We start from the raw sequence: 26,255 nt of genomic DNA, 5'->3' as shown, positions 1-26,255 counted from the left end.
TCTCACCTGTGTCAGTTTTGACCTGCATGCGACAGACACGTTTGCACATTGCAATGAAGGAATAGTAATATTTCTCCAGGCTTTCGTCCGTCTTTTTGTCCAATCGGGCAAAGGCTCTGAATTGCGTCCAGTCAAATTTCTGACGTTGGGTGTCAAAGACCACTCCGAATGTGGACACAACACGGTAAAAGTCAGCCTCCTCACGACGAGTCCATCTAAAAGTAAAACAGAAATACACAAGACAAGTTTTCATTATAGTATTGAATTATTAAATAACAGCAAAACTATGGCCTAGTCACAGAGGATGTTGTGTAGTTACTTTCATGTAAATTACGAATTGTTGACATGACTAAAAGTAATAAAAATGGTTATGAAACTTTGTTTTACCTTTGCCTTCTTTCCTTATAGTACATGGCTCCATCAGTTATCAGGGCACTTGTGCTCATCACTGGTGACTCATCTGTTATAAACTGCCCGGTTTTAGCAAAATAAGCACTTCCTTTAGTTAGGTACGGGCTTCCTTCAGCCATGAACACTGTTGCTGGATCTTGGATATAGGCTCCTCCTCCTCCTCCTGTTGCCTCTGTAACCATTGCAATTGTAGGTAGGAAGTCCCGGCGCCGTCTTCTACGCCCATCGGGTCTGTTGAGGGCCTCCTGGCGAAGCTGCTCTCTGCGATTGGAACGCTGGTAGGCAGTGATGAGCCGGCGCAGACGGGCTGTCAGAGCTGAGGCGGCCGGCCAATAGAGTCGCTCGTTGGAACCTGCAGTACCGCCCGTGGAAGGCACGCCTTGACCATTTTCATCCGATTTACCTTTGTGAGCGGGAATAGAACAATCAGCATTTACCTCAAATAAAAATGGGAAAAAAAGATATACCAGTATGATGGATGTAACTACGTTTTCTGATACAAGGCCTAACGATTCAACACAAAGTGATACATCACATTTTTGTAACAATACAATTCGATATGATAAAGGTGATCTCAATACAATTTTTCGATACGGTAACAATAGTCTTTCTGTAAATAAACCTGTACTATTGAAAGGTACCTCCAAATAACAATGTTGTTTCATTGGATTCTATTGTAAAACCAACTCATCTTTTTGATTCCAAAATACAAAAAACAAACAAAAAAACCCCACTGATATTAGAACAAGCTAGTACTCTTCATATTTTTGCACAAACAAATTGAAACAGAGCAAGCTAGTTCTCTTTTTATACACTAACTTGCCTTATCGGAATAAGCTGCTTCTTTCTATGCATTAAAACAATATAAACAAACCCTTTTGATAAAGTGCTTCATATATCTGAACAAAATTCAACATTCTCTTTGTGGAACAAAACAAATTCACAAGTATTAAACTAGTAGCCTATGTGTTCACATTATTTCAACCTGCTGCTGTGATTGTGCAGTTTAAAGAACAACTGTGAGGATAAGCGGTATAGGTAACGGATGGATGGATGGATGTAACGGAAACCATTTTGCCAAAAGGCTTGCATATTCTTTTTCAAAAATATTAGCTAGTCTATATGGTCTGGCAGCAAGACACTTACCTGAGCGCTCCGCAATTACTAATTCTTTGAGCACGAGGAGATTTATGATCAAATTTTTGAATAAATAAGGCAGCAACACCTTTTTGGTCTGTGCCACTACCTTACACGGCTGCTGCCAGTGTTGATTCATGACAGGCTTGTTGCTGTTTGTGATGCAATGGCGACGGCCAAGACGCGCGACAAATAGTCGCGTTCCCGTTACGTTTACTCTGCATTTGCAAAGGCAATACACGGCAACCATCTTGTCAAGATGATCGTCTTTCTTACAAAATCCGAAGTGTTTCCACAAAAATGAACACATTGCTTCATAATAATCTTCTCCTTCCTCCCGGCCATGATCTCTGTTGATTCATTCTAATCTATGTTAGGTGTTTCACGCAATTTCCGGTGCCGAGCAGAGACGAGGAGCACGAGCAAAACAGCATTGGGAATTTTGAGTACAAAACTATTATTATTATTAATAATAATATTTTGCTAATTATATAAATTTAGTCGATCAATAACTTGTAAAAATGATGTGTTAATGTGTGGCCAGCACTAGTCCAGTGCCTATCCAAGTAACCAGATCATGGGGCAAACACACTGATTAAATAGATGTGTTGTTACACCCCTAACCAGTACACATTCTAATTTCCACAATAAAATGCTTAAATGTTGACACTCATGAAATTGACCTGTGAGGAACAGCACAGGATTCATGTTCATCTATTCAGATTTATCACCACATTCATTGTTTGCTGATTTGTAATGATTTGTAGTTAATTTGTGAGGGAAAAAGGAATTATGTGGTTTATATCCATGGAGATGAACATTTTTTGTTGGGAATAAGGTTAAACAATTCGAAAAAAAATTTCCTTTGCGGAAAAATGATTATATAACACAGTAATACAATACCCTCGGCTTCTCCTTCCCCAGTGTCATCGAGAGGAGAGTTGGTGAAATCATCCATTTCATCCTTAAAAGGCATCCGAAGTGGCTTGTATTCTGGATCTTCATCCTCGCTGTAGAGAGTTGAAGAGGCATGCGAGGAGTTTAACATGTATTCTTCTTATTATTTTTACAAACATCTTGCGAAATTTTACAACAACATATTCAGTATCAACAATACCTGATGAAGATGAGCTTAATCTCAAATTTGTCAGTTAATAGACCATTCTACAAAACATTGCATTTACATCAAACCTAAAAACATTTTTCTTCAATGAACGGTTGGTATATGAAATATGACAAACGAACAGTAAAAAGGGTGCAAAGAGGGAGGGTGAGCAAAGTCTTACCCTTCAACGCCATCTGCCATCATATCGTTGCCCCTCTGCTCAGCGGCTATAGCCTTGGCGTCGGGCATACCCACCCTCTCCAAAAAACACAGGGTGGGGTCGGCTCTCATGGAGTTATACTTTTCGTAGCCTGAAGAGGGAATGTGAGGTGTTTCAGTATGAATTCGTAAAAGGAAATTGCGTACAGATTATAGATGTGATCATAACCAGAAAAAAAAAAAAGCCCCTCCTCTCCGACTCACTTAGCTTTTTACATTGACGTCAGACATAGTACTTGTATGAAGAGCCAACGCGCACTTACACATATGCAATCAGCATCAATGTTAAATGAAAGAAAAAACAAAAACAGCAGCAGAAAGGCTGACCCAAGGAACCAGCTACTGACAAGATAGACATTCAGCGTGTGCGTGCGTAGTGTCCAAGTGTGTTTGCACCCATGTAAGCTTGTACCAATGTGAGCCTGCAGGTACACGCGCTGTAGTGTCAAAGAAAAAAAGGGGAGGCAAAACGAGAGGAGGAAGAAGAAAATGTGTGTCATGGTGTCTGCGAAAGTGAATGGGGAGGAGGAATAGTATGTGTGCGTTTGTCCGTTAGGGGCATTCAGGCAGAACTTATTAGATGTGCAGGATCCTACTGAGCTTCATCAAGAACAAAAAAAGAGGGGGAAGTAAAGTAAAATACAATGGGGAAAAAGTAGAGAGTGACAATGTGAAAAAAGAGCAATAAAAAAAAAAAAAAACAGAGCCATGGAAAGAAAAGTATAGAGGACAAACAGAACATCAGGACTTCAGCTACTTATTCAGTTCTCTTCCATCCATTATGTTTGTATTAGGACAGATAAGACTCATTGTTCCTAAACCTCTGTCACACACTTATACACAGCCAAACGTTAATCAGTGAGGCCTTCATAGGCCATCACTCTTCAGTGTACACCAGTGAGTGTGTGTGTGCAAGGTGCTTTGTGCACTTCTGTGTTTCTCTGCATACACAGCCCCGCAACCCGCCCCCCACCTCCCCCCCACCCCAAGGGCCTCCCTAGTGGATGGGGATTATGATTAACTACGGGTGAGCCCTTTTGTATTCCTCTATATGTGTTTGAGTGTGTGTCAGTCCTAATTGAATCATAGAGGGTGACAATCATGGAAAAATTATGACGATTATACCAAATTAATATGAATGAGGGTCTCCATGCATGACAAACGGCATATTATTATTATTATTATTAATAATAATCATCGGCGTGAGTCACGGTGAAGTAGTGACAAAAGGTGGGTCAGTGCTGAACTCTACGTACTTAAAAAATTCCAAACCAGCATTTAACAAGAAAAGCGATTACCGGTATCTTCATTTACATTGATGTATTTGTAACATTAACTTCTCTAACAGAACAGGAGAGGAAGACATACCTCACCAGTGTTGAACATGAGCCATCAATCACATGCCACTGCACACTGTGGTTGACAGCTGTGTGCTGCTGTTACCATAGAAACACCAATCAACTGGTGACTGGCCAAGCGGGTGGGATGCGGATAGGTAGGTGCATTGTTTTTTTTTTTTTTTTTGTTTTTAAAGGTGCCCCTGAAGGGTCTGGGATGCTTTATATAAATGTTCATACATAAAAATGGTAGTGATGGTGTGGAAAAAAGAATTGTTTTTGCAGCCATTTTAGTATAAGTATAAGATTCTTTCTTCTTCTTTCTTACCATGTTTGAAAACACCTATGAGCAGGGATTTGTCTGCCTCAGTGTCCCACCAGTCTGTGGGGACCTCCGCATGGAATGGCTGGGGAATCCAGACATCCAACTCACTGTAGAGCAGATAAAATCACATCACTTCGCTGAATCTCAAGCAAAATGGAAACTAGTCTTTTCATTCACATAAGGTGTTTCGTTAAAAAAAAAAAAAAAAAGATATCTTGAATTTACAACATATGAAGCAGTTTAATTCATTTTAACAAAATGTTTAACTATAAATCTTTCATCCTCACAGCATAAATTTGCTCAAGATTATAGATAAAAATTGGGATGGAGACTAACTGGACGGAAACGGGGCACAAGATTATCATGATAAAGAGTGATTGGCTTTTACTGGTATGAATAACCATGCCAGGTCTGGATTTTCATCTTTACTCGTTAATCACCTCCATGTGTAGTTACTGGTGCCTCTATTGATACCACGGCCAGTCATTTAAATGGGTTGGCAATGACCAAATACACAATTTGGATTTGATGACTTGTCAATAGCAGAAAACACAGTCATGAACATAGAAAAACATATGAAAATTATACAATATTTTCAATGCAACCTGCTCCACAGATACCTTCTGCATTGTGGAACCAAAATACAACACGCTCAATTATGGAAAGAGACCACAATACACAATATAGACAATGGAAGCTGACAAACAGAGGACGACAAGAGATGAGAACAACACAGGGAAATTGTCCCTTATCTCGGAAAACAGCAGCATGCCCGGTCTTTGGCAACACACACACACACACACACACACACACACACACACACACACACACACACACACACACACACACACACACACACACACACACACACACACACACACACACACACACACACACACACACACACACACACACACACACACACACACACACACACACACACACACACACACACACACACACACACACACACGAACGAGAGGGTGCCAAGATGGACGTGCTAAATCCCTCTGGCATATGTTGGCACGATGGCATCCCGTATGCCTGCTCTTGCTCTCTCTCACTTGAACACACGCATGGCTATGGCAAAGTAACCATCGTGTGGGGTGGGGGATTTCGGGGGAGTGGGCACACATGCTGAACACAAATACATTCACATCTGGGTAAAAGGGTTATAAGAGGGGGCTGGGAGTTGATAAAACCAAAGTGGTCTGCTTAAAGGATAAATTGACAGATGGTAAAACATTTTTTTTTAAATTTAAAAAAAGGGGGGGGGGAGAAAAAAGTATATTATGAATTAAGAGAAGGAGGATGCAGTGTTTGGAGTCAGCATGAGGATGAGAGGGCAAAAGCAAAATGTTGAGGGCAGATGCCAAATGACTAGTGGCTCCTCTACCCTGAAATGGGTCGAAAAAAGAAACAACCATCCACTTTCCCAAGATAATTTTACAGAGACCTTGTGTTAGAAACAGAGGCTGCCAAAGAGGCCACTTGAAGAGACGAAAATACACTCGAGTAATAATTCATGCCATGGTCATAAATAACCCTTTCGTAGCCCACTTCAAGATGCCTCTGGAGCCACCCATCTTATATGCAGAGACCATCATCTGTGAGTATTGGGGCAAATCATATCAATTTGGTGATCAAATATGTTACCACTGTAAAACAAAACATCATCATTGGAATTTATTTGCAACTATGGTAGTTTATTATTACCATTGCTGTAATAGTATTACATATTCTATTGCTATTTAACTGTCTTTGCGTGCATTGTTTCAATGAATTCGGAACATGACATTTCATTGGAATAACTGTTTAATTAAGACAACAAAAATACATTTAATTAGGATGGCTTGTTGTTCAAAAAAATGAATGATATGAAATAATGCTATTAGGGCTAAGAACCAAAAGACCTGGAGAACACTTGGAAAGAGAGGAAATAGTGTCGCAGAGGGCAAATTTGATTAAATTAATAGCAATTTAATTTAGATTCATTTAAGAATAATTTAAGGTTTACCAACCTGGAGTCAGCTCCATCCAGAATGCGTTCTGCCTGATCTCCGATGACTTCTTGTCTCAGATAATACAGCATTCTCACCCTCAGCAACACCCTAACAACGACATGAATTTGTTTTTTTATTTATTTATTTTTTTTTTGCGAATTGGCCATTAAGATTGGCAAACTCTAGTGGGCCAGCACAAAGCTTGTGGACAGTCGTGTTTACTAATTAGCCTTCGCTGGCTTCTGGCCAGTCTTGACACTATGGATGGTCAGTTGAAAGACAAGTCTTAGTATCTTTGGAGCAGCTCCTCGACTGCTTACATAAGGAATTTTGTTTGGCATCATGGAATTAATTTGCTCCACGTTAGTGCACATTTTTCATCAAGCCGGGATTAGTTTCATATAGTAGCCATAACAGCTCACCCGTCGTGATCTATTATTTGAGAGAACAAGCTAAATATGCTCAATGTATGATTGATTGGTTCATGTCCACCCTGCAACGACGTTAAGACATGGGAAGAGCAGAGGAGAAATCAACATAGAAGATAGAGGGGCCTTGGCCATCAGGAGGGAACACAAACTTACAGCAATGAGGGGGAAGGGCATCAAGGAAGTAACTTGGTACTAATTCTGCAGAGTGTGTGTGCACCAATGGCATCATAAGTAGCAGCACACGTGTGTGTGTGTGTGTGTGTGTGTTTTCTGGCAGCCTCTCTATGCTCATCCATCAATGTGCCAGGTCTGATTAGCCACACAACACTGTGCTCCAGCCTAGCAGATGGCACCACATAATCACCCCCGAGTGTGTATGTGTGTGTGTGCACATATATGCATATATGTGTGAGTGTTACATGTTTGTGTGTGTACACCTTTCACCTACTTCCAACAGGTCTGCCTACCTTGACTGGCACATAGCCAGGCTGGGATGTACAGTATATGCGTTTATGTGCGTACTCACACAGAAACATTCGTGCAAAACACATATGCACGTATAAAGTTTAAAGTATAAAGTTCCACTGTAGTGAGACAGAAAATGTATGTAAAAGACAACTCTTTCACAACAGAGGCACACACGAAATACATCTGTAAAAAGAAGCCCAACAATTTTTTACAAAGAGTTTAACATGGGGAAATGCCTTTCCATTGCATGAATTTAAAAAAGCATTGCTGCATTCCCCTTCCGCTATCAGAGGTTAGACATGTTTTTGAAAACTAAACTACAAAAACAGGCAGGTGGACACTTGAGAGACTAAGCCCGTCTAATGTCCCGTTTTAAAACGTCACATCTCTCATGACAAAACCTAGATTTTAATGCGGTCATGCGGTTAAGCCTCCAGCTCTCACCACCAACTTTTGGGGGCAGCGTGTTCACGGTGAGTGTAACATACTTGTTACAGTGATGCTTCAAGTGTCGCTTGTAGCTATCCTCTTGCAGTAGATGGTCAGGATTACAGCTGGCAAGCCAATCCGCTCTTGGTGTCTGTGGGGCTGGGGCAGTGGGTTTCCCTTTTTTGCCCTTTCTGCCGCGAGGTACTGGTGTTGACAAACCTGAAGAAAAGGGGGAAGCAGAAAGGGGGAAGGATTGTGTATGGGCGGGAAGTGTGCGGGGAAACCGTCTTTAGTTTAATGTTCAATTTTATGAGCTTCATTATCATTGAAAGAAGCAAGATACCATTCAAGTTGTAGCATTTAAATGTGACCAGACACAAATTAGTAAGTGTAATCAACACAATCAGATTTTTGAACAGCCATGGGTGTGTACATTTCAACCCCAAATTATTATTATTATTATTATAATATTTTTAATTAATTAATAATTAATCAAGACATTTTGGAATAACTGTGATGTGACTATTACTTTTGTCCTTTACAAAACAAATCTAGTGGCTATCATATTTACAAACAGCCATCAATAATTAGACATCCACACTTCTATCTAACAATCTAACAATACTGAAACCAAGTCCTGTATAAAACCTCTGCCTTCACAAACAAAATGTTGTGGAGTTGTGATTGGCATCATCTTGCTTAATAGTGCAGTTGTATTTTACAGCAAGATGGTTCATTAAAACTGCTTACAAAAACATGAGCAAGATGATGTGAAGCAGTGAAGCAAGGATAGGGTAGCTTCATATGTAGCTGCATGTGCTCTAAAGCAGGGGTTCTCAAAGCTTTTGGGTGCAAGGAACCCCCTTATAAAAGAGAAATATTTTTCGATCATAACAACAACGCCAATTAAAGAAGCACCCTTAAATGCCATGGAAATTATTTTTCTTGCCTCTTAATAGAAAGGAACTCAATTGAATTAAATGTATCCATTGCTAGCACTGCTTCCACTATCAACATGGCTGTGAACAGAGGTGCTTGTTCCAAAAGTGCAGTTAGTGTTTTTATCAAAGCGACTCAACTTTATTTCCAACTACGAAAAAGACAACGTGAGAGGAAGCATTTTCAAATTGTTTTACATATGACAAGAAAGGAGCCCAGAGGATGGCAGTTAACTCATTCAGGACCAGACTTTTTCAGAGCCTCTGAGAAATGACATAAATATGTCATTGGGATAGAGTGAGTTAACTGGTTTAGATTGGTGGTCCCCAAATACAGGTACCAGTATGCAATTGAAAAAAAAATAATATTGCACATTACTACTCTCAGTTTGAGAACCACTACTCTTAAGCAGAAGGCTTAAGCTGATGCAGAAGGAGACCTAAAGCTCAAACCTGTCAAAGGGCAGGTGGGCCTTGTTGGACTCGAAGAAATAAAAACACTTCAGAGTTTGATTGGGACCAACAAAGACCCTCAAAGGTCTCTTAGCATGGCATAGAAATGTGTACAGTACTCGAATTTATTTTAGCAACTGCCAGGTACACACGTAAGGATTTTTCAAATCTTAAAAGATTTGTTTTTGTCTGTGACAGACCCCACACATTCAGATAGAAAATTAGGCATTTGATAGTTTTGGTTGTCTTGTGTGTGGTCTGCTTTGATAACCTTAACAGCATCATTTACATTAGGTTTCTGTCCCACCATCGATCTCAAAATGAAGTCCTCTGAAGTAGAAATTTCATGAGATCATAAGCAAGCTCACAAATACGAATAGACCTATGTGGCCGATCTTTCCTGAGAGTTTCCAAAGAGGACCAGAGGTGGCAGCATTTTAAGATGGCAATGTGGGAAAGACTTCTTTAGGAAAAAAATTCTTGCCACCTAGGGAACCCACTTTTATACAAAAAGCAACAACGGATAGGATGCATTTTGTTTTATTTACCGCTGCTTCCTTGTTTGTGAGCCAGGTCGCTTCTTTGATTGGCTACAGTTCATTCACGTCAGAGTCCACGGAGTGTAATGAGATGTCGGGAGATGTCGGCTTACCCCACAGAAAGAATTTTGGCCATAAACATTGAAAGCATTTATTATTTACGATTGTTGGCCAGGACTCTTTTATGAGGACAAATCCACTCTTAACACTCCTCAGGTGATAATCTTATAGCTCAATCTTATAAAATAGTTGGTTGTTTAGTGTCCTTGGTCGGGAAGGGGCAAAATTGGAAAAGATTGCCTATATGTGTCTAGCCGACATAAGGGAAAGAGGAGATTTGTTTGTTTGATCCTGAATATACAATAAGTGTGCAAGTATAACACCACAAGCACAGTACATGACATGTTCATTTTTATGGCAGTGATATGTGTGCAGTTACCGGAGTGGTTGCTCAATGTCTTGGTTGTTCCATCTTCGCTTGGGGTGATCAGATCCCATATAAAGCTTTTGATGTTCTCATCGCCACGGTAATGCAACAGACAGTATGCTAGGAGCGCTCGGCAGATTGTCTCCACATCAGCCTCCTTCAGGGGGCGCTTGAAGCGGCCATGAGCCAGGATGTCACTCCATCTGCCCCAACTTTAGAACAGAGAAAAGGGATTAACTTTGAATCATTTATGTATACGTGTACAGATTGAACTTTATATAATGCTGTAGCATATTAACCACTGATACAACTTGAACCAAGGATGTGGAAGGCCATTGTAAAACATCATGAAAATTAAGGTATACTGCATACAACTATAAAGCAACGGTTACATTTTATATTCATGGCAAAATCATTCAGAAAGCTTGTACCGGTAATTTGAAAACTAAGATATCTTGATGACTAACATGACCTCAATCTTTCATAAAAGTCCACATCATGGCGTCTAAGAGCTCAGAGAGACACGCATGTGGACCGAGGCTGCTGATTCCACTTTTACTTGCAACCGACCTAGTACAATCAGACTCACTTTTGAGTGAAAGGGTTCAGACCGCCTCCAAACAGCAACTAAACCGAAGGCTTACGTAGTGGCAGGGCAGTCTTTCACACTGTCCAGATCTTAGCAATAAATAAATAAATCTCCACTGTTGCATTTCAGTGTTCACTGAACCATGTGAGCTTGACCTCTCTCTGATTCAAGACTGGTTAGAATTGTGGACAAGTGAGTGGAACTGACATGAATGACAAGGAAAGACGACAAGCATTCACTAGCAGACCCAATAAAGACAGTGTGTTTTTGTGTCCTACAGCCTCAGGCCACAAGGCTAGACTGTAACAATGACAATGCCCGCATCTCACTAGCACCGCTGTTCTTCCTTGCACATACAGTCACGCCAAGTCAGCCATGAAAATGGACATGCTCACTGTATAATGACCATCTATCTGCAAGTGTGTCAGTTTGCTCCTGTGCGCTGTACAGCATTGTGTTACTGGTTATGTGGTGAGCTTCTTCTAGGAACATATAGAACAGAGATGTCATTTTTAATCGCAGCCAGTTTGCAGTTACGGCTTCCCTCACACGGCTGTTATGATGGTGAAGCCAAATATACGTTTAATTGACTCATCGTATGACTTCCTTTACACAACAAACTGATGGATTGCTAGTTTTGAAATCAGACGTCAAGGATAATGGTTCAATTATTGTTAAAGTTATTGTAAAAGGAATTTTAAACAATCGAGTGAAAAAATAAATATCATACATGACAACTTGAAATGTCAGAAAGGATCATGGAAGTTGAAAGAAGGTGACACGTGGATTTTCACTCACGTTCCATCCAACTCCCACAGAAAAAAAATCCTGTTCCAACCCAGTCCCGGACCGAAGTGGGGAGAGAAAAAAAAAAAAAAAAAAAAAAAAAAAAAAAGTCCCGTCCTGCTCTCTGTGACAATGACTACCTCTCCCCTCCTGCTCCCGTTCAGAATTACTCCTGTACCACTCCCATTTTAGAGATCAGCTAGATTAAAAATATTCAAGTTTTTTTTCCCCTACTGGATCATCCCGCTCCCGTTAAATTTTTATCCTGTACTGTCCCAATCTCATGACTAAAGAACAAGTTGACACCCACCCTACGGTAATTCCATGGGATTCCCAAAAAAAAACTCAACCTTGAGTTGACACACATGATTTGTTTCCGCAGGCCACATAGAATGTGGCGGGCCGGATCTGGTCTTGAGTTTTACACCTGTGATAAAGACTATTGATTCAACACCACAATCTAAATGTCGATTTTCAATATTTATGCAGTAAACAGTGACATATTCACATTTAAGTTTTGAACAAACCCATAGACTAGCAGGTTCTTCTCTACTCTGAAGCACTCCGATCGAGGGTAGCCCTGGATTTTGTCTTGGGGTCGTCGTGGTTTGGACAAGGGTCTGCTGGGTTCATCCTCTTCACTCTCCAGCTCTGAGAACTCCATCATCTCGTCTTCTTTCACACTGCTATAGTGCCGCGTCTGCTTTCTTATTCTTGGTGTGTCTATCACCAGTGTGTTCTGCGTCAACAAAAACAAAAAGACAATATCAATTACGGAACAGGGCGCGGGGTGATCATTCTATGAATAAGGGCGGGGGGTTCGAGGCCGGAAGGGTACCCAGGTCAAGGGTGGAAGGTCGTGGCCGAACCGGTAAAAAAGGGTCAAGTGCCCAGCTCTGGTAAATACTCTAACTCATCCAGGTCATTTCATTCTCAAGGTAGTGAATTGATCGCAACTGGACTGCTCTTGTTGTCTTAGGCCATGCTCACACTGCAGCTCAATTCCAATTTTTTTGCCCATACGTATCAGATTTTTTCATGCAGTGTGAACAGTACAATTCAGATTTTTTGAAATCCGACCTGCGCTTCTTTCATATGTGGATATAAATCTGATATGAAGACACTGCGTCTGATGTATGAACGCTCATCCGCACACATCCCACCTATAGGCCATTAAAAGCCCAGTATGGGCGCTGTGCACGCGTGGGAGAGAATGCTCGTGAGAACTACTGATATGGTCCGTGAATCTGCAAAGTTGTTTTGAGAAACAATTGTCTTAACATTTGACTTTAATTGAATCCCACTTGAAAAAGGAAGCATAAAGTGGACTTTCGTGATGATAGTAGTAATTCAGCCATGCAGACGATTAATTTATTATGTGCGGCAAGGATGTGCCATCATCTTTAGTAGACGCCTCCATTAAATGAGGAGATCAAAGAGCGTTAGGACAGCACTTCCCTGAGCTGGTGTAGAAAAAACAAATTATATTCCGAGTTGGAGGCATGCCCCAACCACGAATGGTATCATTCTTTTGGAATGTAAAACGACAGTCGTCAAGATGCCTTGCAGAGGCGCCCCTGTCCATCAACAAGAGTTGTTGGGTGGAAACATTAATATTACATTCCATTGCAAATAGGAAGTGGAGCTGCCACAACAGACAACATTTGCAGTTTTTGTTGTTGTTGTTGTTATTTGCTGGAGGCAAAATCATTTAGTCTCTTTGGAACTGATAGAAGGACAGCACTGTATGTGGGGGGATAGGTATTGTTCTAAGCCACCTCCTCTCTTTAGAGATTGTCTTTTCTCCATACAGACAGCCACTCTCACTCTTTTAATACATCTGTCTTCTCTATCAAGAATATGTACATTTTGTCTTCAAAAGAGTGCAGCTTCTCATTGTTGCAGGTAGACCGCTGAGTTTTTTGTTTTCCCCAATACAATATACGCCTCTGTGCATTCGTCAGTACACTTCCGCATCCACCAGATTGCTTTTCTGGACATGTGGCGCTTCCGTGTACCAGCCTTTGTCTCAGGGTGGAAAGTATTCAGACCCCTTGAAATTTTTCACGTTTCGTTGCAGCCAGTTGTAAAATCAAAAAAGTTCATTTTATTTCTCATTAATGTACACTCAGCATCCCATCTTGATAGAAAAAAGAAATGTAGAAATTTGAAGAAAAATTGAAATATCACATGGTCATAAGTATGCAGACCCTGTGCTCAGTATTGAGTAGAAGCACCCTTGTGAACTAGTACAGCCACGAGTCTTCTTGGGAATGATGCAACAGGTTTTTCACACCTGGATTTGGGGATCCAATGCCATTCTTCCGTGCAGATCCTCTCCAGTTCTGTCAGGTTGGATGCTGAACAGTGGTGGAAAATCATTTTCAGGTCTCTCCAGAGATGCTCAATCCGGTTTAGGTCAGGGCTCTGGCTGGGCCAGTCAAGAACGGTCACAGAGTTGCTCTGAAGTCACTCCTTTGTTATCTTAGCTGTGTGCTTCGGCTCATTGTCCTGTTGAAAGGTGAAACTTCGTCCCGGTCTCAGGTCCTGAGCAGTCTGGAAGAGTTTTTCCTCCAGGATATCGCTGTCCTTGGCCGCATTCATCTTTCCTCCAATTGCAAACAGCCATCCTGTCCCTACAACTGAAAACCACCCCCCCCAACATAATGCTCCCACCACGATGTTTCACTGTAGGGATTGTATGGGGCAGGTGAAGAGCAAGTGCTTGGTTTTCTCCAAACATACCGCTTCCAAATGACACCAAAAAGTTCAATCTTCGTCTCATCAGACCAGAGAACCTTATTTCTCGTAGTCTGGCAGTCCTTCATGTGATTTTTGGCAAACAATGCAGGCTTTCATGTGTCTTGTGCTGAGGAGAGGCTTCCGTTGGGCCACTTTGCCATAAAGCCCCGACTGGTGGAGGGCAGTGATCTTTGGGTTCTTCTTTACCTCCCTCACCAAGGCTCTTCTCCCATGATTGCCCAGTTTGGCTGGACGGCCAGGTCTAGGAAGAGTTGTGGTCGTCCCAAACTTCTTCCATTTGAGGACTATGGAATCCATTGTGCTCTTGGGAATCTTGAGCGTTGTGGAAATTCTTTTGTAACCTTGGCCAGATCTGTGCTTTGCCAGAATATCTGTCTCTGATCACCTTGGACAGTTCTTTTGACCTCATGACTCATTTGCTCTGACATGCACTCTAAGGTCTTATATAGACCTTTCCTGATCAATTCCAATCAGTTTAATTAAACATAGCTGGACTCCAATAAAGGAGTAGAACCATCTCAAGGAGGATCAGTCAAAATGTCCAGCATGCGAGTTAAATATGAAGGTCGCTGCAATGGGTCCGAATACTTATGACCATGATATTTCAGTTTCTCTTTTTTCATAAATATGCAAACATTTCGACATTTGTTTTTTTCTGACAAGATGGGGTGCTGAGTGTACATTAATGAGAAAAAAAATGAACTTTTTTGATTGTGGCAAATGGCTGCAATGACAAAGTGAAAAATTTCAAGAGGTCAGAATACTTTCCGCACCCACTGTAAGTGATGTTAATTTGTCACAATTTCTGACTACTAAGATGCATCCTATTAAACAGACCTGTTCTGTACCAAATTAGAGTAATTGGATATTTTCCCCTGTGTTCCATTTCTGATAGTGAGAAAACTGCTTGTCAGCTCACATAAACTGCCAATAATTATGTCTAATGAATTACATTTTGTTTAATTAATTCAAATGGGTCCTGCTTACAATCACAAATATGGGCAAGCTGGGCAGTAGTTAACACAACCATTATCACAGAGGGCTACAGACATTTCCATTTTAACATCACACAATAAGATATCCCAGGGGAGCAGCACAAGTGGAGCATATTCACACTCTTCGAGCTGGATTAAATGTTCCAATGGAGGTTTCTCAAAGAGGCAACAGAGAGGGCATAAAATATAAACCAGAAGGGACAAATACACAATTAAGAGTACACTATTTAATGACATGAAAAAGCAATCATAGTTAAGCATGCAGCTAGTTATTGTGTTTGAGTGTGTGTATTTATGAATGTATTGTGATGACTGAGCTTGCTTTTGTGAGCAAAACCCTGAGTGATATCTGTGAACCCTCTAGGCATCTGCTTTTTGTTAAGTAGAGCTAAGCAGCTTACGCTCTCGATCTCAAACACACGAGGACACACACTAGCAAACTCAGAACAGGAACGTGGGAAATAGGTAATTAACTCATTCAGTACCCGACTTTTTGAGAACCATTGTGAAATGACAAATATGTCATTGGGATAGAGTTAACGAAGAGCATAAAAGTCCAATATGAATAAAGCTGTATCATTTTTTTTTGTATTGCTCAGTCATATTGTTCATACTTGCATGTGGTGTTTGGTGACACCACCAGTGTATGGAAAAAATGGAATGCATTGTTATTCAGAATTTTTCCATGTAGTTCCGTGTATGTGTCATACCCGTCCATTGATGGCATCCAGGTCCAGTTCTGCCTTCTTGGCCCATTTCTGCCAAAAGTCAGGATCCTCCAGAGAAATGTCTGTTCTGTTACCGGGAGCAACAAAACTGGCCTATTGAGATGGAACAAAAGTTAATCTGTGACAATCATGTCGCAGACACTTGCAGTAGTACACAAACTTCAATCTTCTTAAGTAAAGTCTCCACCTTGGCGAAGGTAGAGCCTTTGCCCTCCGACTCTATGGTGATGGTGTGGGTCCGCCTCTGAAGGATCTGGTCAATATCTTCCTCACAGAATTTGGAGCCTTCATCCTCCTCATCCATGAGAGCACCATATGCTCCCTTTCTCAGAAGGTCTTCAATCTCTTTCTTAGACAATTGCTGAACCTGGACAAGAAATATAAACTTGTTATTGCAAAACTATTTATTTGTGCTGCTGCCGTGTTAATCTGTCAACGTAACTGTATGCATTGGGGAATGTCATCTCAAGGTAACCAATGAGGGTATAAAAAAGAGCAGCTAGACAGTTCACACTCATCTGAGCTCATTCAGCGTGTTACTGGATGTGCATCTTACCCCACTGTTGGCATTCTCACGCCCACTCATGCTCTGGAGTACAGCCTTGTCAAGACCGAGCTTCAAACTGGCCTTATCAAACATTTCCCTTTCATAACTGTTCCTGGTGATCAGCCGATAGATTTTGACAGCTTTGGACTGGCCGATACGATGGCATCTTGCCTGGGCCTGGAAAAGGAAAATTCTCAAAAGCATGTCACAATATACCACAATTTAGGACTACACTTGTAAGGTTAGACTACAATGATCAGGAAAAGCAAAAACTATTGCAGCAGAGAACTTGATCCTTGGAGGTTTGTAGGGTATGGTCTCTCCACTTAATTCATACCTGCAGGTCATTCTGAGGGTTCCAGTCAGAATCAAAGATAATGCAAGTATCTGCTGCAGTCAGGTTAATGCCAAGTCCGCCAGCTCTTGTACACAGCAGGAAGACAAAACGGTCAGAATCTGGTCTGGAGAAGCGGTCTATGGCTGCCTGCCGCAGATTACCGCGAACTCTGCCGTCAATACGCTCATAGGGATAACTGGACACAGAAATATCCCCACGTGTTAGGAACAATGCCTGTGACAAATTACTAAAGTGTAGAGATAGACCGATATGCTTTTTTCAGGGCCGGTACCGATGCCGATTATTAGTGATCAAGGAGGACGATAACCGATATTTGAAGCCGATATTCATTTGTAGAAAAAAGGGTTAAAATGGTGTCAAAATTTTGAAAAATAAAAACTCCAGCACTTGACTTAGTTTAAAGGCCTTTAAGCACCTGTATATTAAAAAACTTTAGAGATTTACAACATTTTAAAGCTTTTTTAGAACTTAGAAAATAGACAACTTTGTTTTACAAGTCTAACAAAAAGTGTCGGGAGCAGCCAGGCTCAGACGCATGTCTTATACTTCAATGAAAACAAACATCTCCTTAAAGTTTACCACAATAAATAGTTTTCTAAAAATCCACTATAACTGAAATGTTTATCTTTCACACATCTTTGTTTTAAAGTTCAAAAACAGAAAAGTGCATCCTCAACGCAGCTACTAGCCAGAAAAATAATCTCATTAACACGGCTGTGTCTTCTCTACATTGCTTTTTGTGGGTGTTCTGACTTTCTGTGGAAGCAGAAAAAGTGCCACTTTTTGCTCTAATTGCATGTGACCGGACTTTCACTTACAGTAATTTGCCGTCAATGTACAGCACTACTTTGTATGGAGCGGTGGTTATTTTAAAGTGCTCTGTCAATAAAATTGAGTCGAGTTTAGCTTTTCATGATGTGGGTTACACACGCACTTAGCTTCAAGGCAATTAGACATCTTACCGTGGCAAGCAGAACTGCCCCTTGTGTTTACAAGACATAGAAGGGCTCATAGTAATGTTACAAGTGGTTGTCTGTTGTGGTAGACTGACATTTATTAACATTTCATCAAAGTTTGTTTAATAGCTTGAATTTCTCCTGTGCCGTGCTGCACAAGTAGCGAGTGCTGTGCTCAGTGTGCTGTACTGCTCTAGCGAGAGAGACACAGGCAGCTTTACGCTGATTGGCTGTTACCCACACTGCACAAGGAACCAATCAGATGGTGCTGTGGGCGGGCCAATCTGCTTTGGAGGTAGGGCCAGTTGAGCAGCACAGAGAGTGAGCGAGAGAGAGAGAGAGAACCATGCCGCAGCAAACTGCAATAAACCAGCGTTTAATTTATTGGCCGTAAAATGAAAAAAAAAAAAAAAGCTGATGCCGATAATCGCCAAAATGCCAAATATCGGCCCGGCCGATAATCGATCTATCTCTACTAAAGTGGACACCTCTCGAACAGTGAAACAACAACCATTCTCACCGTTTCTGGATGAGATAATCCTCCAGAATATCCAGGCAGCGGACCATCTGACTGAAAACCAGGACTCTGTGACCACCGGCCTTGAGTTTAGGCAGTAGCTTGTCAATGAGCACTAGCTTGCCAGCAGCATGGACCATCGCTTGGAGGGGCATATCTGGCATGTCTGTTCCACTGTGGGAGTCCCTAAACTCCTCAATGATCTTCTCTTCCGCTCCTGCATTAGATTGCAAAAAAGAATTGATCAAACAGAACAGCTGTTTTGCTGTGTCTTAAGGCCTAGATAGACCAAAACGACGTTGGCCAACAGTGACAGACGCTTAGCCCATGTGGCGTACGGCCGGCTGTTGGCACGTCAGGCTGGAAAAATACACCGCATCGACAGACAGCGACGCTAACCATTAAAGTACCTTCTGCATAAGATGTAATACCTTCCCATACCATCGGCGGCGGTAGTCACTATTTCTCATCGTTAGAAAAATTTAACTGGAAAGCTGTTGGCCGGGGGAGGATTATAGAAACGTAAACAATGCATTCAGCTATATTCTTCGCTCACGAACTACCACGCGAAGTAAACCCTCACGTTCTTGACATGGTATTGTGAAATACTTAAATTGTCAACCCTTGCTCTTGTACTTGTAGATGAAAGCAGCGAAGGCTCACTGTTCATCCGCATTTGTCACTTCCCGTTGGTGCTGCGAGTGCTGATTTGCTAGCTAAAAATCATAGTGACCAAATGTCACGACTGGCGACGCCAATTCAACATGCGTAAACGCCGCCCAGATGCTTACTGACGAGTTATGACACTACGACGGTGGTCACTACACCAATCAGACGGCGCATTCAGACGCCACGACGCTTCACGACCTCGGTTTGGTCCATCTAGGCCTTTATTCATCTCGGGCTTTGAATGTATACCGTTAATGAGATAAGGATGGTTACAGCATTTCCTTAGCTCCATCATGGTGTTGAGGAGGTTGGGGACACCTCCACCTCCTCCTCCTCCACCACCGCCTCCTCCACCTCCTCCTGCACCTCCTTTTGATAAGAAGGAAAAGTTCTTCTCCAGAATTGCACGATAGTACTTCTTCTGGATGTTTGTGAGCTCCACCTACCAGAAACAGATGAAAATGTTTTCACATCCCCATAAGGTGATTTCAATAAAATTGTCTTATTGTTATTATCATTACATTCGAACAGCATAAACAAAACAGATTACTATCTGATCATCAATGAAAGCCTGAGAATCACCTCGATGATAGTCTCCTCCTTTGGTGCCAGGTTTTTTTCGACATCCTCTTTTAGTCTTCTCAGCATCATGGGTTTCAGAATGCCCTGTAGATTCTGAACCTGTGGTACAGACATAGCGTTAAGACATTATTTGAAGAGTGAACTCAGAACAGTGTTTGGATTTTTAAGAAAAGTGTACAACCCACAAATCACTTTCCTACCTGCTCTTCAGTCTTAAGGTCTCCAAATTCAGTCATGAATGTTTGTTCAGACGGGAAACGTTCTGGTTCCAGAAAGTTAAGTAAGCTAAAAAGCTCCTCTACTGTGTTTTGAAGCGGAGTCCCTGTCAACAAAACTTTGTGTTCCTGGATGAGAAGGTAGCAAGCGACAAGAAATTCAGCGAGAGGAAAAAATATCAAGATAAAATTCCCGAAAAATGGAAACAGGCTGGACATAACACAAAATGCCCGTGATTGAACATACATAAGGCCAGGAGAGCATAACCGCGTTTCTACCACTAGAGCTGGGAGCGCTGTTGCGTCTTTCTACCCTTAAAGCCTGGAGCCTACACCATTTTCTTTTTTTATCCAATTCTCGGTCTCTTCACCAATGAAATGCATCAGAATATACACATGACGATGTCGTAAGCCTGCGGAGGATGTTCTGGAATTCTTCCGAGTCATAATGGCGGACCCCGCAGTGGCGGGGCGGGAGCTCTTAAATGAGTAATGGCAGTGATATAGACAACGCACTTGTGGACTTTGAACCAGTAGAACCAGTTGAACGTGATACATGGTTAAGATATATGCTTGTAGACAATGACAATATTGACGTCTTTGTAACAGAATACAGGATGGTAATTACCAAACGATTTTTTAAAATTAGAAATAGTGCTTCTCTTGCACTGACAGCTTTATTTTTACCTCTTCGATTGAAACAGTAAAGATGAATAAACTTGGGCCTGTGTGAAAGCCACATGTCTAAGGTCTCAAATTCTATTGGAATGATCTGCTACAGGGGCTGAGATATTAATTATTTTGTAGGTTTTGAATTTCTGGGAAAACATCAGGTTTTCAAGGGTAATTCCAAAGATGACCTTAGGTTTTGGGGAGCTGTTGAGCCAGGCGCATTAGGCTTAAATGGGTTAACTCCTAGGAAACATGTTTTGATCTACTCTCTAAGCATAAGTACAACAAATAAAATCACCGTACAATACACTGATAAATAAACACATCCTTTTAAGCATTACCACCCAAATCTCAAACAGCAACAGCGCTCATGCTCACCATGTCCATCATCTTGAGTCCTTCCAGTAGTTTGCAGTTTCGGTTTTTCAGGCGGTGGGCTTCATCTATTACCACACAGCGCCATGGGATGCCACGAAGTTCTGGACAGTCGGCCAGAATCATCTCAAAGGTGGTTATAACAGCGTCAAACCGATACGCTCCCTTTATGATTTTACCCTTGGAAAGGCAAGAGAAATAGGCAACAAGAGACAGATGAATAAAATATCCCGGTGTTCCTTCCCATCAATGCTGGACTTTTAACTTTTAACAATAAATTAGACAAGTGATAAAATACATTTGACAAGTGTCATCTTAGATGGAATACTGTACTCCGAATTTGAATGTTTGTAAATCCTGAAGAAAAAACAAAATAACCTGCTTTAATTTGTGGTGAATGAAGCAGAACAAATAAAAGCACTCTATACTGTGATCTGGAGAATTGCCAAAGCTTTGAGGAAGAAAAATCAGCAAAAAAGACGACACTTTGAAAGATGAGCGTATTTCTAGAAATACTGTGAACATACCTTGCCAACTCCGACCACAAGCTCTCAGAAACATACGGATCTTGTCAGGAACATTTGCGTCTTAGCCCAAACAACAAACACTCCACCAGAAAGAGTCTGAACAACATTAATATCTTTATAATTGTATTATATTTTCTTTAAATAGTTTCAAGTGACAAAGTATTGACTTTTAAAATTTCTGTTTTGATGGATTCAATATGATGTCTTGGCACTTCATTGCTAAATATACAATGACGTAGTGATAGTTCACAGAATGACATTACAACAACTGGCGTTTAAGGTAAATAAAAGTTTTTAAAAATCCATCTATGTGACCTCTTTCTTTGCAAATTATGATTACTACGAAGCAGCCAATGTATGTACCAATGTGTTCTATGGCTAGATTTAGCTGATGGTAATTAATTTCTGGTTTTTCGGACTGTGCCGTGTGTGGCTGTGTATTCTACTTTCTTTCTAAACACTTATTAATTTGCTGTTCATAGTTTGTTACCCTCCGCTGCAACAAAAGCTGTTCCTATGTGACTTGTGAGAAAATTATACTGTAGCATCAATCATTTATTCCGGCATTTCATTATACTACCATCCTCCATTTGTGCCACTTGTCTGTCACTTAATCGCCTCCATGGAGGTGCTGATTGGTAAATTTTATAGGAGCAGCTGCTGTTTAGCTGCCTCACAAGCCAGCCGGCCAGCCACGGATCTGTGACACTACAGTAAGTTTGCACATGGGGGAAAATGTGATGACATCAACAAACGTCATCGCGATTGGTTGGTAGAGTCCAAATCCCATGTCAGCCAATCACAGGCCACAGTACATACAGATTCCCTTGAAAACTTAAACTTAATCTAGCACACGTGATTCGGTCGAGACATTTTCGACTTCCCCCTAACAGTGGAACACATGGCAACTACACGTAACAAAATATGGACAAACCAAAACACTTGGTATCTCTGCATTATTCAGCAGTAGATGAATTGTGCAGTGTATACCCAAAATCTTCTCTCAATAATTCAGATTCCCCTTAAAATAACCCCCGATACCCTTAAGAGAACTGACGGGCTCACAACCACTGACTGATCAATCTATATCGCTTGGAAGGAATGATAAAGTTTAAAGATGTTTTGAAAAGACATGTCTAATTTCAGTTACCTGTGTATCTCTGAAGTACATCTCATAGGCCTGGATGGTTCTGCGGCTCGCCTGGCTGCCATGGTAGACCACAGCATTAAGCTCAGTCCAAGTCCTGAACTCTCTCTCCCAGTTGGGAATTGTAGAGAGTGGTGCAATAACCAAGAATGGCCCCTGAATGCCCTTCATATAAATTTCGTAGAGGAATGTAATGGACTGGATAGTTTTTCCGAGACCCATCTCATCAGCCAGTATACAGTTACGTCTGTGAAGGACAGGGGAGGGACTTGGTCAATGTGCTCTTATGATCTCTTATGACTTTTCAATCCACATTTATTAATGCAGCCTTTCGAGTTGAGATTATATATATATATATATCACATACATACATATTCATACGTATATACATACATACATATTCATACGTATATATATACATACATATTCATACGTATATATATACATACATATTCATACGTATATATATACATACATATACACACACGTATACACACACGTATACACATATACACACACGTGTACACACACACGTATACACACATACACACACACGTATACACACACACGTATACATACATACACACACACGTATACATACACACACATATACATACATACATACACACACACACACATACATACATACACACACACACACATACATACATACACATAAACACATATACATACATACATATATACATACATACATACATACATATATACACACATACATATATACACACATACATATATACACACATACATATACATATATACATACATACATATACATACACACATATATACATACATATACATATACATACATACGTATACATATACATACATACGTATACATATACATACGTATACATATACATATATATACATATATATATATACATATATACATACATATACAGTATATATACTGTACACATATGAATGTTGATAAAATTCTGGGTTTGAGTCAGACTTGTGAGGGTAAATTGGCATAAAATGCATAACCATATTTGTGTTGACATGACTAAGGCATGAGGGATGAGGGACTGATGTGGAACAATATCAATTTCATACTTGGCTATTCTTTAAATTTAGATATTAGCAAAAGAAAAAAAAAGCTTAGTTGGTTTTACTTACGAGTTGTACCAGTTGAAGGTTAGCCAGTTAAGACCTTCTAGTTGGTATTCCCTGAGTGCGTTGCCGTTCCTGTATTCCCTTGACCCTTCCAACTTTTTCCATTCAGTAGCCAAAGGTCGATCCTGAAAAAGAGGACAGGAATAATAAATTTCATTTATAACGCACTTTACATCAAATAAATGATCTCAAAGTGCTATAGCGCAACTGGGATGTCTTCCAACTTGTCGCCAAGTGTCACATCTGCATCTACAGCAAGTGAAAGTTGGTCAACGATGCTTTAAAACGTTTAAAACGATAGGTCGACAGGCCTATAGGCGATTACTATTTGGTCCAGCCGGACAGAAAAGGCGGCTAGATGGATGGCGGAAGGGGATCCCGGCTGCAGGCGGAAGGTGACGCATACCGCAAAATTTTAGTAAAATGCCCAGCTCTGGTAAATGGGCTATTTTCTCTCATTCATTTGGTACCATAAAGAAAATAAGAACGTTTTGATGGTTCTACACAGTTCTTTTGCATTCAACGTAATACATAAGTACAATATGACAACTCAACACATATTTATGAGTCACTACAAATATGTGCTGTGCTAGGGCTGTGGCGGGGTAGTTTCATTAAAAAGTGCTAACATGTAAACAGAGGTGCTCTAGGAAGTTGCAAATACAGAAATGCGATGAGCCCCAATATGCAGGACCAAATTGTTGTCCATAAACACTGCGCTGCGTGAAGCCGTGTTTTGTGCCCATCTGACTCACTCTTGACATTACAAAAACAATAGCGACTTCTAATGTGATTAAGTACACAAAACTAGGTGATTTAATAAAAACAAATCCGCATTGGACATCATGCCATGCATGCAATGTGAACGCAGCCGTAGTGCGAGCTCTCTGTTTGACCCGAGTGATGCGCAGACTTTCACGGTTGCCAGAGAGGCAATCCTCAGAGGCCAGGCAGTTTTCTCTTCCCTGGCAAATGGCCAGTTGGTGCGGTAGGGGATTTTCGGCTCCCTGCTCATTTCCCCATGTCAAGGCACCACCTTTACTCGGTTCAGCCGGCCGTTCGGCGCATGCTTGTGTTATCACAACATCCTGTTTTGGCCATGCTGTTTCCGTGACAAAAGTCGTCTGGCCCAAAACCGAAAATGCACTTTAGTACTAAAAATTTGGAGTGGCAGAATTTTTGGTGCATCCCTAGATAAAATGTTTTGCAACTTCATTCAGCAGCATTGGAACAATACTGATTTAGAAGACGCAGTAGGCAGTAGTTATAAGAGATGGACAAGTTGAGGAATAAGAGACAGAAAGACCACAACTAGACAGCTGTTTCTGTTCAGCATTAAACACACTGTTAGTGGTTTGGCCAGGCCACAAGTGCGGGGCGTGTGTGTGTGTGTGCGCAAGACCACAAGAACGTGCCCCCGTGGAGAGCAGTTAAGAGGGCTGTAAATCTGTAGGAAGGAAGGAGCAGGCGGCAGGCCAACCCACACAAACACTGGCATCATCCTGGGAGGAGCCTTGGTGACAGAGTGTTGTGGGTTCAGCCTCAGGCAGACTTCACATTTTCACTTCAAGTGAATGAGTGTGCAACATGCCAGTACAATGATATTGGGTGAAGTAATCCTGGCCTACAATTACATTAAATATTTTACAGCGCTTGGTGAGCTCCTCAGTGTCAATGCTATCCATGATGGTCACACTATTATCGGCAACTTGGCATTATGAGTGGCAACTCCTTAGGTTACAGACTGCCATGTTACATATTCAAAACTTATTAAAAATACAAATGTATATGTATAACATACATGGCTATTTGCCTATTGAAACAGAAAAACACGGTGATTTCATCTGGTGATTAACCAATATAGTGGGAGATACTTACCACTTTGTTAGTGTTGGGTGTGCGTGCAGCAATATGTTCATATTCCTCTATCTTTGACTGGTCAATATCCGCCTTTAGTTCCCAGGTTGAGTCTTCGTAGGGTAGGCTACACCATTTCACCAAATATAAGGTCACCCGCTGAAGACATGTACACAATAAGGGAGGGAGCGCTTGGTAAGCATGTATGTAAGAGAGCTTCAAACCCACATAAAACATCAAGTGAACCTCAAAGTACCTCTCCGTTTTCATCTGTGCTCTCTGAAATGTCCAGGACGCGATCTACCTCCACATAGTCAGGGTTAAAAGGCTCATCATCCATCTGGACAGAAACCAAGAATGACTATTGTTGGATATATTGCAGTTACTGCTTAAATTTGGAAGGGGGGAAAAATGAACTAGACGATAAGTGTGTAAGGGTAAACATAACTGTTGCGGTCAGTAAATTACATTTGACAATACTTCAAAAAGGCTGGATTTACACTGTGAAAACTCAGATGCACGCCATGGCAGTCATATCGAAGATGTATGTATTAAATTGGGCTTAGCCACTTGGAATTGAACAACAAGTGCCAGTAGAGGGGCTGAT

The 26,255-nt window shown here is 41.1% G+C and overlaps 1 protein-coding gene across 5 annotated transcripts in view; it reads right to left on the bottom strand.

Annotated features, from left to right (window-relative positions):
• The window catches only part of chd7 (chromodomain helicase DNA binding protein 7), a 105,661-nt gene that overhangs the window by 10,757 nt on the left and 68,649 nt on the right, over nucleotides 1–26,255 (bottom strand). For all 5 annotated transcript variants that reach the window (XM_086042691.1, XM_086042687.1, XM_086042690.1 and 2 more), the window contains 22 exons: nucleotides 25,905–25,988; nucleotides 25,670–25,807; nucleotides 23,795–23,916; nucleotides 22,652–22,895; nucleotides 20,978–21,154; nucleotides 19,913–20,056; nucleotides 19,713–19,811; nucleotides 19,380–19,572; nucleotides 18,465–18,678; nucleotides 16,968–17,163; nucleotides 16,640–16,807; nucleotides 16,271–16,450; nucleotides 16,066–16,176; nucleotides 12,125–12,336; nucleotides 10,235–10,434; nucleotides 7,925–8,084; nucleotides 6,556–6,645; nucleotides 4,538–4,641; nucleotides 2,835–2,964; nucleotides 2,452–2,558; nucleotides 388–814; nucleotides 7–215 (listed from right to left, as the gene is read on the bottom strand). In XM_086042691.1, coding sequence (XP_085898817.1) covers nucleotides 7–215; nucleotides 388–814; nucleotides 2,452–2,558; nucleotides 2,835–2,964; nucleotides 4,538–4,641; nucleotides 6,556–6,645; nucleotides 7,925–8,084; nucleotides 10,235–10,434; nucleotides 12,125–12,336; nucleotides 16,066–16,176; nucleotides 16,271–16,450; nucleotides 16,640–16,807; nucleotides 16,968–17,163; nucleotides 18,465–18,678; nucleotides 19,380–19,572; nucleotides 19,713–19,811; nucleotides 19,913–20,056; nucleotides 20,978–21,154; nucleotides 22,652–22,895; nucleotides 23,795–23,916; nucleotides 25,670–25,807; nucleotides 25,905–25,988 — 3,709 coding nt within the window. The remainder of the gene's footprint in view (nucleotides 1–6; nucleotides 216–387; nucleotides 815–2,451; nucleotides 2,559–2,834; nucleotides 2,965–4,537; nucleotides 4,642–6,555; nucleotides 6,646–7,924; nucleotides 8,085–10,234; nucleotides 10,435–12,124; nucleotides 12,337–16,065; nucleotides 16,177–16,270; nucleotides 16,451–16,639; nucleotides 16,808–16,967; nucleotides 17,164–18,464; nucleotides 18,679–19,379; nucleotides 19,573–19,712; nucleotides 19,812–19,912; nucleotides 20,057–20,977; nucleotides 21,155–22,651; nucleotides 22,896–23,794; nucleotides 23,917–25,669; nucleotides 25,808–25,904; nucleotides 25,989–26,255) is intronic.

The sequence above is a fragment of the Filicampus tigris genome, chromosome 10 (assembly GCF_054856515.1).
Source record: "Filicampus tigris isolate MCC_2025a chromosome 10, RoL_Ftig_1.0, whole genome shotgun sequence".
Lineage (NCBI taxonomy): Eukaryota > Metazoa > Chordata > Actinopteri > Syngnathiformes > Syngnathidae > Filicampus > Filicampus tigris.
The sequence above is the reverse complement of the archived record's forward strand: the minus strand, read 5'-3'. Positions and strand labels throughout refer to the sequence as shown.